Source organism: Puma concolor, chromosome E4, assembly GCF_028749965.1.
Source record: "Puma concolor isolate L17-30 chromosome E4, mPumCon1.1.hap2, whole genome shotgun sequence".
Lineage (NCBI taxonomy): Eukaryota > Metazoa > Chordata > Mammalia > Carnivora > Felidae > Puma > Puma concolor.
Genome location: NC_141683.1, coordinates 33806867 through 33823759, shown reverse-complemented (window position 1 = coordinate 33823759; position 16893 = coordinate 33806867). Strand labels below are relative to the sequence as shown.

At 41.1% G+C, this 16893-nt stretch overlaps 1 protein-coding gene and 1 long non-coding RNA gene across 2 annotated transcripts in view; both read left to right on the top strand.

The window, feature by feature from the left end:
• LOC147572562 (uncharacterized) overlaps positions 1–16893 on the top strand; it is a 175475-nt gene that overhangs the window by 135134 nt on the left and 23448 nt on the right. The gene's annotated exons all lie outside the window — the stretch shown is intronic.
• CFHR5 (complement factor H related 5) overlaps positions 6118–16893 on the top strand; it is a 31962-nt gene continuing 21186 nt past the window's right edge. Inside the window, exons 1-3 of the mRNA XM_025921111.2 lie at positions 6118–6291; positions 9629–9823; positions 10980–11156. Of these exons, the coding sequence (XP_025776896.2) occupies positions 6234–6291; positions 9629–9823; positions 10980–11156 (430 nt within the window). The 5' untranslated portion in view covers positions 6118–6233. The remainder of the gene's footprint in view (positions 6292–9628; positions 9824–10979; positions 11157–16893) is intronic.

Below are 16893 nucleotides of genomic sequence, written 5' to 3'. Positions count from 1 at the left end.
TGTTTCAGGTCTCTGGCTACCTTGATGTGCACAGCTCATACATGCTCGGTACACAATCTTTAAGCTGGCCTCTGGCACACTTGATACTCCAAGCCTGTGAAATCCAGCCAGACCCCAACCATTTCTGTAGCCTCTGGTGTGGAGGGAGCCCAGCTTTCAAACACTGCACTGAGCTAATAGCTACAAAAGGCTGACAGACGTCCCCGTGTGGACTTGCTGCCGGAGGTGGTCCCAGGCTTCACCCACGATTGTTCCCAGCCAGGTGTCTCTTACTGGAGGGTACCTGGCCATCCTGCTTGGCCCCTCCCTGGCAAGGCCATCCAGATTTCTCCAGCTCTGCCTTCGGGGGAGTATGCACATTTGTGTGGGTTAAAGTATGGGAAGAGTCAGATGCCAGGTACTTCCAATAGCCTGCTCTTGTGACCCAGCCCCACAGGGCACTTGCACTGTTCCAGATCCCTGACTACCCTGACCTGTGCATGCACAATACGTACTCTATCACTGACGTTTGACTGCGGCAATGAGCAACAATCAATCCCCATGAAGACTTACTGTCTCCTCAGGTCTGGGCCTCTGGATCAATCACAGTTCCCAGGTGTCTGTTATTGGGGGATACTCCAGATTACTCAAGGACTTTCTTCAGTGAGAATATGCACAATTATGTAGGTTAGGGCGTGGAAGTAGGCAGATACTTTGTAACTCCAAGAGCCTGCATCTCCATTTGCTTGCCCTCTTCCAGATACCCTGGCTCCCCAGACCTACACCACCCATGCAGGTACATACATTCCCTGTAAGCCAGTCTTGGGCAGACCGAGCCCTTAGAGCCTGTGAAACACTGACTAGACCCCAACCACCTTCGTAGCTTCCAGCGAGAGGGGGCCCACCTTATAAAAATAGCTATTTGACAGCTTCTACTAGGAGAGTCTCCATGTGGACTTACTTCTTGATGGGGTCTTGAGCTTCTTTAGGAACCAGGACCCCTCAGTGTCTCCACATGTCAGATACCCTCTCCTGTGGGCCTGACCCTTGGCTAGCAAGGCAGTTGAAAAACCTCCAAGTCCGCCCTATTCCAGATCCCAGGCCAATTTAACCTGGGAGACCCACGCATGCGCTGTCTGCACACGACCAGCTGGCTCTGGGCTGCAGGGGGCACTCCAGGCTTGCGGAACTCCAGCCTGACCCCAACCACCTGAATGACATCAGCGGGGAGTAAGCTCCACCCCCTGAAAAATCTTTCTGAGGCAGCAGCTTAAAACTGAAGACAATCTGTCCCAATTTGCATTGACTTCTTGATGGGATATCAGGCTTCTCTAGTCATCAGGGCTCTCAGGTGTCTCTTACTGGAGGGAACTCCAGCCAACTAGCCCAGCCCTGCCCGGTCAAGCCCAACTTTACTTTTGCAGCTCTGTCTTCAGGGGGAATATATGCATCTGTGGAGGTTAAGCCTTGGAATTAGGCAGGTGCCATGTACCCTAATAGCCTCCTTCTGACCATCTTGACCTGCATGGCCTGTACGTGTATGGTCCATACCTTGTCAGCTGGCCCTTGGCTTTTGGGGCCCTCCAGGCCTGTGGAGCTCAAGCCTGTCCTCAAACACCTTCTAGCTTGTAGGGTGGAGAGAGCCTGAAGCCTCCTTCTGAGGCTTCAGCTTAAACTACTGACTGTCAGCCCCCATTTGGAGTGGCTACCCAATGGGATTTCAGGCTTCTCCAGCAATCAAGGATCCCAAGTGTTGCTTATTACAGGGTTTCTCAGCCATCTCTTTTTGCCTCACTGAGGCAAGGCAGTCCAGATTCTTCTAGCTCTGCCTTTAGCAGGAATGTGTGTCTTTTTGTATGCTAAGCCTTGGAATTAGGCAGATGGCAGGTATCCCAAATGCCCCCTTTTGTGACCCAACCTTAGCCAACATTGTCCAGTTCCAGGTCCCTGGTTACTGTAGCTACTTTGACTAATAGGGCCTATGCTTGACTTGTCCATACTCTGTCAACTGGTTCCTGGCTGTTGGACCCTCTATGCCTGTGAAGGTCAAGCTGGTCCCCAAATACCTGCTGACCTGTAGGGTGGAGAGAGCCCACCCCCACTAAAATCATTCTCCAGCTTAAACTAGAGGCATTCCCCATTTGGACTGGTACCTGATAGGGTTATTGGTTTCTCCAGCAATCAGGGATTCCATGAATCTGTTACTGGAGGAAGCATGGCATCTATATGATCCATTCAGGGCAAGGCAATCCAGATTACTTTAGCTATGACCTCCGAGGGAATATTTACATTTATGTAGGTTGGAGGCTTAGAATTAGGCAGATTCCTTATACCCCAAGAGCATGCTTCTGGGACCTGATATCTCTGGATGCTTGACCTCTTTTCTAGGTCCCTGGCTACCCCTTACCTGGGAGACCTGCATATGGGCAGTATGTACCCCAAAGTCTGGCTTTGGGCAGACCCTGCTCTCCAGGCCTGTGAAATTCAGACCAGGCCTCAACGATCAGCATAGCGTCTGGTGTGGAAGGTGCCCACCTTTTGAAAATTGCTCTGAGCCAATAGGTGCAAAAGGGTGACAGTCAGTTACCAGGTAGATTTGCCGCCTGCTGGGCTCCAGGGCTTCTCTAGGAATCAGGACTCCCTGTGCTTCCATATGACAGATACCCTGTCCTGCCAGGCAGGTCACTTCCTAGTAAGGCAGTCAATAAACCTCCAGTTCTGTTTTTGGGGGGAGGGGGAGGAATATTCCATAATGTGCAGGTAGGCTTTGCTCATAAGGCTGATACCTTGTACACCTAATAGCCCTCTCCTGTGATGAGCCTCCCCCAACATTGCCCTGTTTCAGGTTTCTGGCTAGCCTGAACTGCCACGCCTGCTCATGTGTTCTCTGTATCCTGTCACCTGGCCTTGGGCTGCAGGGGCACTCCAGGCCTGTGGAGCTCTGGGTGACCCCAGCTACCTGAATGTCCCCTGAGTAGAAGGAGCCCACTCCTAGAAAGTCTTTCTGAGGCAACAGCTTTAATCTGGCAACAGTGCCCTCATTTGGACTGGCTGCCCGACGGAGCCCTGATGTTCGTCAGTAATCAGGGGCCCCCAGGTGTCTCTTATTGGAGGTACCATGGTCAGCACTCCTAGCCCCACTCTGCCAATGCAACCCAGATTCCTCGGGTTCTGCCCCTAATGGGAATATGCATATTTGTGTAGATTAAGCCTTGGAATTAGGCAGATGCTTCGTACCCCCAGTAGCTTCATCTATAGACGGCCGTCACTGCCTGTCCCAGGTCCCTGGCTTCCCTGGACTATATAGCTTCTACAGGTGCAGTACATACCCTGAATTCTGCCCTTGGGTGACTGAGGCTCTCCAGGCCTGTGGAGCTAGGGTTTATCCCCAACAACCTCAAAAGAGGAGGTTTCTAGCCCTGTGAAATTCCCTCTGAGGCAGCCACTGATATGGGTGACAGGCCCCATGAGGACTGGCTGCCTTAAGGGGTCCCAGGCTTCTGTTGCTTCAGCTACACCCCAACCACCTGGTTAGGCTTTGGCATGGAGAAACCTACCTTTGAAAAATTGCTTCAAGCAGACACCGACAAATGGACAACAGTCAGTCCCTACACAGACTTACTGCCTGATGAGACACCAGGAGATTCTCCAGCAACCAAGTTTCCCTAATGTCTCTTATTAGTGGAGACCCTGGCAAGCCCTCCCAGTCCCTCCTGATTATCTTCTGAGGCAGCAGCTTTAAACTGGCGACTGTCAATCCCCATTTGGACTGGTTGCCTAGTGGGGTTCTGGACTTTTCCAGCAATCAAGGCTGTCAGTTATCTCTTATTGGAGGACACCCTGGCCATCCCACCAGGTCTTGTCCTGGCAAGGCAGTCCAGATTCTTCCAGTTCTGTCTTCTGGAGGGGTATGCGCATTTGTATAGGTTAAAGCTTTGGAATTATGCAGATGCGAGGTTCCCCCCATAGGCTGTTCTGTGACCCAGACTCTCCCGATATTTGGCTTATTCCAGGTCCTGGCTACTTAAGCCTGACCTGCAAGGCTTAAGTATGGGCAGTATGTACTTCAAAACCCACCCTTGGGCAGCTGTTTTTGGTCCCTCCAGCCCCAAGCCTGTGTGGCTAAGGTCCATCCCTGACCACCTGCATAACCTCAAGGGTGGAGAAATCCCACCCCTTGAAAATTGTCCTGAGGGGTCCGTTAAAATGGATGATAGTCCCCACGTATATTTATTATCTGCTGTTGTCCCTGGCTTTAGCAGCTATCGCACTTCCTAGATGTCTCTTATCAGAAGATAACCCAGCCAGCCCGCCAGACCCATCCCTGGAAAGGCGGTCCAGATTCCTCCAGCTCTGCCTTCAGTGAAAATATAGTACATTTGTGTAGGTTAGGGCATGGAATTGGGCAATGCCTTGTAACCCCAAGAGTTTCCGTGACCTGACCTCTCCTGATGTTTCCAGGTCCCTGGCTACCTTGACCTAAGAGGCCTGCATATTTTTCATTCAATAAGTCATTGTCATAATACTTGTGTTTAATTTCTTAGACATGGTTCCTTTAGTTCTTTGAACATATTGATAATGGCTGTTTGACATCTTCATCTGCTTATTCCAAAATCTAGACCCACTCAAAGAAAGTTTCTATTGCCCTTTTCCCTCTTGTGTTCAGGATACACTTCTCGATCTCCTTCCATGTCTCTTCATATTGTTGTTGTTAAAAACTGGATATTTTAGATAACATATTGTAGAATTCTGAATCCTCTCCAACCAAGGACTGTTGCTATTGCTAACTTGTTTATTTGTTAAGTAGCCCAGACTAATTCTGTGGAGCTTGATCGTTGCAGCGTACAGATTTTGATGTCATTGCTCAGGTTTTATTTCTTCTTATTTTTTAGTCTGACTTCCTAGGAGTCATTTCTGAGTCAGCATAACTTAATTAAATCAACCTATCATTGGTCGGAAGTTATGCTTAAACACACTGGCCCACTAAACATCCTACCTTTTGTCTCTGAAACTGTGTGTGGTTTGGGAAATGTTTTCAAAGTTCAGGGAGTATAAAAGTCGGCTCCACATTTAACCAGTGACTAGTAGCTCGCAGGGCTCTCTCTGGTTTGTCTGATCGGGCACAGTCGTTATATGTCCAGTGATTTCTGGACCACCAGCAATAAGTGTCATCTTAGTGTAGCCCTTTTTGGCTGTCTTTTGCTTCCAAAGCAAAATTTCTGTTAAATTTCTGGCTGGCCTGCCATTTTGTTTCTTGCCCCAACAGTATCTGTTACTGTTGTAACAGACACAACAGTATCATGGGGAGATATCAGCCTTCCTAGATTGTTTCCCACTGTAATCTCTATTGTATTCAACAGTGTCATTGCATGTGGATTTTTTTCCAAGATCTGCCATAAAGTCATTCCGCCCTAACAGGGCAGCATAGCAGCCAGTTCACAATGTCTGCCTTGCCCATCCCAGGTCATACTTCTGAGCCACAGAATTGGGCAGGAATCAGAGAAGGATGGGAGCAGCCACTCTATTTTAGTGAGATTTACAGAGATTTTCTTTAATCAATATTTCTCAACAGTATGCTCTTTAGCCAATTTACAGAAACTCTGCATGGTTATTTTTGGTACATAATTTTGCCCAGTTTTATTTCTGCCTTTTGGAGACGGAGTATACCAAACTTGTGTCATAGCCATTCTTGAAGTCCCACCTAAATGAGTTTGAAATATACTTTGTCCAAAAATCTCAGGAAGCATTATTTGGCAAAATTATTCTTGACTACCCTGAAAAAATACTAAGAGGGAACCTAATTCTTAATGCCAGTGTGAAGAAGAATTCATAATCACTGAAGATTGACATGGTATTAAAATGAGGACAGATGACCTACACTTGGTTGCTTTCTGAAACAGCTGACCTCCTGGCCAGAAAGAAGATAAGAAAGGGCTTTACTTTTCCTCCTCAGTGGTCCATGTCTGAATGCTTCAAACTTAGAAAATTAGGAACCACAAGAAGGAAGTTGCACAGCTATTATTTTGCTCAGATAAATATCAAGTGTTGACTTTAAAGTATTAATGTGAAAACATTAGTTATCTCACACCACCCTCTGCGAACTTTGATATTTACTGAAAGTATTTCACTGCCCTGGCTTCCCGGCAGTGCACTGAAATTCGAAGTTTGCTTATAACCACAAATGAAAGTGGGATTTGGAGTGATACCACCATTGCAGGACAGTTTCTAAATATATGCGATTGGGCTAACCTAGCATGCTGCTTTTAATTAATGCCATTCTAATCTTATGGATTTCTACTGTTGAGGGGCAAGGTAAGTTGAAAACATGAAAACAGATCTAAATATTTTGTTCTTGTCTCAAATGTGTGTGTTGTGTGTGTGTGCGTGCGCGCGCGTGTGTGTGTGTATGTTTTAAAATAAATAATTATGTAAGAACATTTTGAATAAAGGATCATATTTGAATCTATTTCATCAATATTTTCTAACATTATATTAAGAAAAAAAATCAAATGAAATGAATCTTCTCTGTTCTTGAAGCTCCAAAGTGTGAATAGCTACCAAATACAACATTTGGGGAAGAATTCTATGATGAAAAAGCTGCAGGTAATGAAGTTGAAAAGGTCACGTATCAGTGTAATTCTCCATAAACTCTGCAATGCCACTGACTAGAGAAAGCATCCCCAGAAAAATTGGACACCTTCAAAATGTTTGCATTTTCACAGATTTGTTAATTTAAGATTTAAATATCATTAAATCAGGAACTTCCTTTTTCAATCTAATTATCATCAATAAAGAAAAATCTTTTTTAGTAAAACAGTACAGTATATCCTAATTTTTGTGTGTAATAAGCTGGTGAAATGTCCATGAGTTCTTTGCTTTTTCTGAGCTCTTTAGCAAATTTGAAAGTGAAAGGAAATTGTGCATCGTTTTTTATTAAAACTATAAACTACATCTTAAAATATGTTGAAAGCTGTCTCATCTTATTTCACGCTGAAATAAAAACCATCGTATCCAAATAACTGCAAACGAAACCTCTAACAATGCCCAGGACAGCTGATAAGACCATGTGTGGGAGTGGAGTTTCAATCCTGTGTCTTGTTTGATTTCCAGCAGGGCTTTCTTTTGCTATTTTGTTGCTTGCTAAATTTTGCATACAATGGAAGTTCTTTGGGGAAGTTTCTCTTTAGTCCTCACATAAGAGAAAAATAGGAACAGTAAAAATGCTTTACTTTGAAGATGCACCTTCATGGGGTGCCTGGGTGACTCAGTTGGGTAAGCATCCATCGTTTGATCTTGGCTCAGGTCATGATCTCACAGTTCATGGGATCAAGCCCTGAGTCCAGCTCTGCCCTGACAGCATGGCGTCTACTTGGGATTCTCTAGGTCCTGTCTCCCTGTCTCTCTGCTCTTCCCCCATGTGCGCGCTCTCAATCTCTTTCAAAAATAAATAAACATAAAAAAAGAGATCCACCTTCATAAAAGTTATAAAACCCTATTTCTATGGATTTGAAACTTTTATTTGTTACTGCATTTAGCATTGAGATGTACTCACAGGAGAACAGTTAGCTGATGGGGGTAAAAGTACGTTTTCTCCAATAGCAGTCTTAGTTGCTTAGTCTCAACTAAAAATACCAAATTCCCTGTGCACCTGGGTGGCTCGGTTATCTGACTTAGGCTTAGGTCATGATCTCCCGGTTCATGGGTTCTAGGCCAACATCGGGCTTTCTGCTGTCAGCATGGAGTCCACTTGGGATCCTCTGTCCCTCTTTTCTCTCCCCCCTCTCCTGCTTATGCTCTCTCAAAAATAAACATTACAAATAATAACAAAAGATTTAAAAAATACAAATTCTCTGTTTAGATTATGCAGCAGCCTCTGCATATATATATATATATATACACATGTACATATATATGTATATGTGTATACATGTATATGTGTATATGTATATGTATATACATATGTATATGTATATACGTATGTATATATGTATATGTACATATATATGTACATGAGTATATATACACATATATACATATATATATATACACAATATATACCAGATGTGTCTGGTATATATTGTTTTAAACATCTGTTAGATATGACATTAAGAGGGATTTCTAAATGGGGAAAAAGCAGGGGAAAATAAGTATAAAATGTGAGACTAATATGTAGAATTTTTACAACCCGTAACCCAGAAAAAGATCTTCATCTTCAGTCTAGTCTTCCAGAGAACCTTCAGGGAAGCTCTATCCCAAAGCTGTGTAGATGTTAAATGACCTGTCAGTTTGTATTGCATTTACGTTTAGGTGCCTGTTGAGAAACTGGCCCCAAAGCAAAGGCAACATATCAAGGTAACACTTTTATAAAAACTCTGCATGCTTTCAATAGTGAAATATTTACCGAGCAATATATTATGCTGCAGGCTGCGGTAAAGCTCCAAAGAAAATGAGCGCTCCGTGCCTGTCTACACCTTCCAGTGTGCTCAGAGGAAAGCAAAACACACAAATAAGTAAACAGAGAGCAAAACTATGTGTGTGTGTGTGTGTGTGTGTGTGTGTGTGTGTGTGTATGCAATATATATATGTGATATGTGTATGTATATATATAAGGGAGTGTATTTCATAGGAAACATCATAAGCTTTTATCCGAAAGCTTAGACAAGAGATATTCTCTCCTACTTTTGGTGACTGGATAAGGGAGGCCTGCCAGGAGAAGTTAACTTTCAGAGCTAGCACATCGCTGTGTGCACAAAGAGTATTTTCTAAACGTAGAATGAGCGTTGAAGGGTAGGTAGAATAGGGACAATTGGAAGATGAAAGTGAAGCCCCTCTGGATGGCAAAGTATATGTAGGTAGAAATGCATGGAAATCAAATGCTGTAATTTGAGGGGAGGGCAAAGCAGATCTGAAAAAGAATTCTGGAAGGTACGGATGTCAGTGTTATGGGGCAGGGTGGGGGTGTCTCTTCCTCCATATCTTTTCCCAAACTACCAGAGAATGACAAATGTCCAATTGTAAACCGTCAGATAAGAAACTCCAGGTTTTGCAGGCTAAAGGCCACAGGCATCCCCCGTGTGAAATATCGTGTGACAGGGAAAGTCACTCCTAGATAAATGCCAAAAAGGAATTTTCCCAATTAACTGGTTTGGGAGCAGAATTTCTGGAAGTTGTTTCCTTTTTTTGCATAAGGGGAAAACAAAACTGCTTCATCCTCAAGCACCAGGGAAAACCAGAGGACACAGAGACTTCAGGCAGAGATTCCCCCGGGTATCATCAGCGTAGAGAAAGGAATGGACGGCTGAGCTCCCAGACCACTAGCACCTTGTGGGGACAGGTCACAACTGCTGCTGACCCCCCCTCTGCCATGTTCCTAAACCGTGGGGGATTTGCTTCTAGAAGTTACTGCAAAAGAGATTTTATTCCCCCTGACTCCAAAACATAAACTGCATTGACAATGGCCTTTTCAAATACTCTTGTACTCTTAATTAGGGATCATTTTTTGTTCTCAACTAATTAGTACACTGGAAGGCACATAAGGTAAAGGAATTTGAGCTAGAAGAAAGAAAAAAAAATCAATGAGATGATTAAAATATGACTTAATGATTCACTGATGTAGGTTAATTCTTCAGTTTTGTTTTATTTTTCCCAGTGGGACATTGTGATTTTCCAAGAATCAACCATGGAATTCTTTATGATGACAAGAAAGATCCGCCCTTTTCCTCAGTTCCTGTTGGGAAAACTTTTTATTATTCTTGTGAATATAGTTTTGTGTCTCCTTCAAAATCCTTTTGGAATCGCATAACATGCAGGGAGGAAGGATGGTCGCCAACACCCAGGTGCCTCAGTGAGTAAATGTCCTGATCAGTAGATGTGAATGTGTCATTCAGTCAATAGAGAAGATATTCCGGAAGGGATGTTGGGCTCTTGGGGCTCTTGGTGGACAATCACGGGGATCAGGACTAGAGAAGCCAGCGAAGATAAGAAATGTAGCCCTTTCTTGAAAAGCCTTTTATGAAAACCAAATGAAGAATAAATGTGTGAACTTCCTTATATTACCTAGAAGTGCTTTACACATTTTAATTTTAAAAACTGATGATTTATATGTTTAACTACTAATATGCAGTTCCTAATATTTGGTATCAGCCTGGTCATACTTTTCCTTTAAAACAAGTCTTTCTAGGGGTGCCTGGGTGGCTCAGTTGTTTGTCCGACTTCAGCTTAGGTCATGATCCCACGGTTCATGGGTTCGAGCCCTGCATCGAGCTCTGTGCTGACAGCTCAGAGCCTGGAGCCTGCTTCAGATTCTGTGTCTCCCTCTCTCTCTGCCCCTCCCCCACTCACATTCTGTCTCTCTCTATCAAAAAAATGAATAAACGTTAAAAAAAATTTTAAAACAAGTCTTTCTACATACTCATTCTGTTTTGAAACTTACTATTTGCAACAATTTGAAACTTACTATTCCTGAAATGCAAAGATTGTGTAAGTGTAAATATTTTCACTTTTATTATTTTCCATAAATCCCTTCTTTTGTTCTTACAATGATATCTTTCAATAAACGTGAAGAGCAGACTCTGGAGAGAATAGATATATTAAGCAAAGAACAATGGGAGGCAGAACATATGAACCAACAAAGGAGACAGTAATGGTCTTTCTCCTTCTATAAGAAACATTTAGGAAGATTGAGAGAGAAATGGGTATATTAAAATCTTGTTTTGTACCTGGAAAAGTGTATAAAAATAAAATATTTTTAAATAAAAACCACAGAACAAAATGAAATGTTAATTTACTTCCAAATATGGAATATATGACTATATTTCATATAGTAAACATCATATATATAGTAGTATGATCTAAATTCTTTTGAATTTTGTTTTTATATGTGATTTCAGTTTTGAGAGTTTGACATTCTTTTTAAAACATTGCGAAACACAAATTTGGTTTGCTCTTTTTTTTTTTTTTAACACTTCCACCTTGTACATTAAACAATTTTTGGTCCTTAGGACTGTGTTTCTTTCCTTTTGTGGAAAATGGTCATTCTGCATCTTCAGGACAAACACATTTGGAAGGGGACACTGTACAAATTGTCTGTGACATCGGCTACAGCCTTCCTGGTAATACTGACATCATTACATGTTTGGAAGATGGATGGTCTTCTCCCCCCAAATGCAGTTCCACCGGTAAGTAAAATACTGTTGTTTCACATCCTGACATGTGATGCGATTTTTTAAAAGAAATATATCCAAAGAATAAATAATAAACAAATAAAATAAATATATCTACTGTCAGAAGCTAAATGTAGATTTCACCTTTTGCTTTTATCATTATGCATTTGTTTTTCAGTTCCAACTGTGTCTGATAGATGGACAGATAGCAAAGTTTGCCTGCCTACACAAATCTAATGCATGCAATAAGTAAAATTATTAGACAACACAAACACTTTGAAGGCTGTACCTTTAGGTTAAAGTAACACCCTTTTATTGTTTCCATGAAAATTATCACATTAGTTGAAAATGAACTTAATTTAAAACTTGAGTATTCAGCTGAAAAGAGTATTTAAGTGAAAATATGTCCAATACTAGTTAAAAATGTCCTATGACTAAGATAGATTTTTATAGTTATTTTCTGTGTGTATACTAAACTCCTATGCTGAATTCAATAAACTGTCAATTTTCATGTTTAAAATATTTTGCACCTGTAAGCGTTAGGTTTATTTACGAGTGGCTTGGAATTTGGGAAACAATTCCTTTGGAAACTATAATATGATGGGATCGCCCAGATTTGGGTGAACGCTTGTAATTCTTCATCTTTAAGAGTCCCTGGCAATCACTCTTAAGCCAGCTCATGGAATTCTATCCTGTTTGCACAGCTTAGTACACAACCAAAGACTCAAGAACACTCTTAAGAAAACGTCTCTGGCTCTTTCTCATCATAATACACTCTCTCTGTTCCTCTGCCCTGTAAATTCTAGCCACCATGGTCTCCGAAACTGTGATCTTGCTCTTCCCGCTGGACTCTGTATAGCTTCTCCTTCCCTGCAACACAGTCTGGAAAGTGCTACCAGAAAGCTGAAACAACCACAGATCAAACTTTGGGGTTTGGGTGGTTTTTTGTCCCCCTTTTCTTGATTATCACGGACTTGCACCATCCAGTTTCCAGTTTTTTAGAGAGAGGTTTTATACAGTTTTCTAATGTTTTCCCAGTTGGAGGCTATGCTGACACCAGCTACTCCATCTTATCAGGAAATGAAGTCTTCTGATTGGCTTTTTTTTTTTTTAATGTGATTCTGCAACTTCAATATTTAAATTCTTCTAGAAAATAGAGTCTTTTTAAAGCGGCTTGAATTACAATACTCACTCGGTTACGTATTGTAAGTTAGGCCACGACCTCTTTCAATTATGAGGGGCTTGCACATGAGTAATATTTGCAAAAAAAATAACAAAAGAACACATTTATTGACTTCCTACCTGAAGTGTCCAATGGTTGAACAGGGCTCATAACTTAGAAGGCTTCAGTTATGGTATAAATACTTCATTGTCATCTCATCTCGAGCACCAGCTCTCTTCCTTTTTGTGAGATGATGGCAATCATCAGCCCAGCAATTGTATTTTAGAAGCCTGACAACTCAATCTGACAACTCAACTCAGTAGTAATCCACTCAAGCTGGTTGCTGTGTACATTTTGTGAGACTCCGTTAGCCTTTGAAAAATTCTGTGTATCCAAGGTAGGGTGTTGGATCAAGAACACCGTGGAGAAAGTCAGGGGCAGCTGGGTGGCTCAGCTGGTTAAGCAACTGACTTTGGCTCAGGTCACGATACCACCATTTGTGCTGTCAGCACAGAGCCTGCTTTGGATCCTCTGCTCCCCTCTCCGTCTCCCTCAAAAAATAAATAAACATGAAAAAAAAAAAAAAGAGAACACCGTGGAGAGTCAACAATGTTTCAGAACAACTGGACTCCAGCATGGGTTCTGAGAAAAATTACCTCTGGGTCCATGAGTAAATGATTACCTATTTGAGCTAAGATTACTGATCTACAAAGTGAGTATGCTGAACTATCTAGGTAACAATGATTAATGATTTTTCTTTAAATCCCTAAATTATTTCCACCGTGGTGGAAGCTCTTATTTTCTACCAACTATGTTAATTTGTTGACAAATATTTAGTGAGGAATGGCTTTTATTTTTTATTTTTTTTAAAATTTTTTTTTTTCAACGTTTATTATTTTTGGGACAGAGAGAGACAGAGCATGAACGGGGGAGGGGCAGAGAGAGGGAGACACAGATTCGGAAACAGGCTCCAGGCTCTGAGCCATCAGCCCAGAGCCTGACACGGGGCTCGAACTCACGGACGGCGAGATCGTGACCTGGCTCAAGTCGGACGCTTAACCGACTGCGCCACCCAGGCGCCCCTAGGAATGGCTTTTAAAAAGAATTAGAGTAGCAAGGGGAGAAATAAAGAATGGATAATGAAATGGTGGAAAGAAATACAAAAAGATGAAAAAATAGATAAGAGGAATGCAGGAAAAGAATAGAGAAAAATAAATATCTAGAACAAGAGTTCTAAACTTTCTCTGGAGCATGCACACTTTTTGTTTCCCCAAAGAAGCTGTGGAAATGCTGATAAAATCATTAATCGTTTCGTAAATCAATCATATGCATGTGCATTTAAATTTCGTATCCAATGTTACTAACATTGTAAATCATATGCTTTAAAGATATATTGGCTTTACTCTTAATGCTACAGTCTTAAAAAGGTTTTGTTTTTGTTTTTTTGTTTGTTTTTGTTTTTTTGTTTTTTTTGAGAGAGAGAGAGAATGAAAGAAAGAGAGGGAGCGTGTACGCACATGCGAAAGGGGTAGGGGCAGAGGGAGACAGAATCTTAAGCAGGCACCATGCCCAGCACAGAGCCAGATGAGGGGCTTAATCTCACAACTGAGAGATCATAACCTGGGCTGAAATCAAGAGTCGGTTGCTTAACTAACTGTGCCACCCAGGCGCCCTCACTAATATTTTCTTAAATATAGCAAGTAAATTTTCAGGGAAGTCTGTCTTATATCAAACTCCTTTCAAGTACCACCATGATTTTCTTACAGGAGCAAACTGTGATTTTATTTTCCTAGCATAGCAAGGTCTCCACCAGGACAGGTAGTCAACACAAAACAATATTAGCCTGTGTTCCAATATAGGTGTCTGCATACAGTTCCTTAAGTTGCATAAATGATATCCCCTAAAGTTGTATAGATCAAAATATGTACAAAACCTTATTGCAGTCCTGATACAATAAACCATCTATTTATTTATATCTATCTATCTATCTATCTATCTATCTACCTATCATCTATCATCATCATCTATCTACCTCTATTATCTATCTGCCTATTTACATATGTTACCATATACATACATATCTACATATATATAATAGAGAGAGAGACATTGATTTCTCTCTTACAGTGACTTTTATAGGTTCAGGCAAACAAAAATTATTTTATGAATTGTTTCTAATATACATATCAATGTTGCCAAGTAGTAAATTCACATTAACAGGATTACATTTAAGATTTTCTATACTTTGTTGCATCCTCTTTTGACTATAATTTATTATATTACTTGATAAAACAAATTGTTGATGCTTGTTTTTATCATCAGATCCCAATACTATGTTTGAACAGTTTTGTTTTGGCCGTTTTTTGAATTTTAACTGTACATAAACGGCTCGGAAGTATGCTATAAGCTTTAAACATTATGCTTTCTCAGTTATTAAAGATGGAGAGAGCACTGTATCTGCTCTACCAGCCACTCATATACTTCTTTTTTATTTTTTGATACACGACCATATATAATTAAAAAATGTATTTGGGAAAAAACCTTTCAAAAATGAATAAGGTCTAAAATTCTGAAGTTTCTGCTATTCTAGTGAAAGTCCTATAGGCTTCAGGGATCAAAATGATTTTTAGCATGGCTACCACACTCTAGGTCAGAGGTCATTTGTGCACATATGTGATAATACACTTATAGGCTACAGTTCAGCTGATAGAGTAAAGGCAAACTTTAAAGCCAATTTATTTAACAGAACTGCCAGAAATTGGTGCTTCAGTGTGTCATGCTATAAGGTTCCTGTGGCTGCTGTAACAAACTGGCACAAACATGATGGCTTAAACAACACAGGTCTGGTCTCTTTCAGTTCTGGAGGCTAAGACATCCAAAATCATTTTCTCTAGGTTAAATGCAAAGTGTAGGCCGGGCTGATTCCTTCCGGTGCTCTAGCAAGGAAACTGTTTACATACTTTTTCCAGCTGCCAGAGGCCCCTTGGTTTGGGGCCCCTTCCTCCCCCATCAAAGCCAGCAGTTTGGCTCCTTTAAATAGTTTTCTCCCTGTTCCTCTCCTTTTGTGGTCACATCATTTTCTGCCTGACTTCGACTTTTCTTGCATGCCTTTTGTAAGGATCACTCTGATCAAATCAGGCACACCTGGATAATCCAGGATAATCTCCCCATCTCCAGATCCTTAACTTGACCACATTGGCAAAAATTCTTTTGCCGTGTGAGGTAACATTCACAGGTTCTGCGGATTAGAACGTGGACATCTTTGAGGGGGCATTATTTAGCCCACCACAGTCATTTACAGTAAAAACAAGGAGCATATCGATTCATGGAACACTACTACTTAACTAAAGGAATAAAGAGTCTACCTAAAAACCTCTGACCTCACATGAGTTATACATGGACTCCTTTTTGTATTCTCATTGCACTGTTTCCATATCCCAATCCTCTAGAGCCAATTGTTTTACTATTTATTATTTACTATTTGGTTTTCCGGTTATGAATTCCATGCCATTTTTGGTCTGATGCAGGACCTGGTCTGATACTCCCAAGTTAAATGAATTCTGCCTACCAGTAACCCCAAACCAGTGTGAAACCTAATAAAGGGGTCTGATTTATTGCAAATCACCCATAACACTTTATAGGAAATTACTAGATTACTGAATTGGATTTCTCTTGGGCATGCCAAAACTTTACTGACAAGAATTCTTTGCTCTCGTTTTTTTTTTAAAAACAATACATCTATTTATAATCTACCTTATTGTATATAAAACTTAATATACTTTACATTGTTTCCTAGAATGTTTTATTTGAGGATTTATGGCTAATTTATTTTTATTTTATTTTATTTTTTTACTTTAGAGGGAGAGAGAGCATGAACGGGGGAGAGAGACAGAGGGAGAAAGAGAGAAAATCTTAAGCAGACTCCATGTTCAGTGTGGAGCCCTATATGGGTCTGAATCCCACAGCCCTGGGATCATGACCTGAGAAACCAAGAGTTTGGTGCTCAACCAACTGAGTCACCCAGGCGCCCACAGTTATTTTCAATAAACTAAAAGTGTGGACTGAAAGAATAATTCTAGGTTGTAGTTTCCCTGGCATAACCCTTATTTTTTTTCTCCTAATGGCCATATTTATTAACTTATCATGACAATATTTACTAAACAAACACTGATATTTTCAGTGTGGTTTTTTTCATAAAAATATTTAAAATCAGATATTGTAGTTGACAGTGGTTTTTGTCTGAATCAGAATATGCTTATCCATTTTTATAAAAATTTATTTATTTTTTTGCTTAGAGAAAAAAATATATATATTAAAAATTTCTTCATGGTCCCTGGGTGACTCAGTTGGCTACGCATCTGACTTTTGTTCTTGGATCAGGTCATGATCTCATGGTTCTGGAGTTTGAGCCCCACATTGGGTTCTGTGCTAATGGTGGAGTGCTTGTTTGGGATTCTCTCTCTCCCTCTCCCTCTGCCCCTCCCCGACTCATGCTCTCTCTTTTGCTCTCTTTCTCTCTCTCACTCTTAAAATAAATAAATAAACTTAGAAAATAAAAACAGATTGGAAGCACCATAGATTTCATGGTAT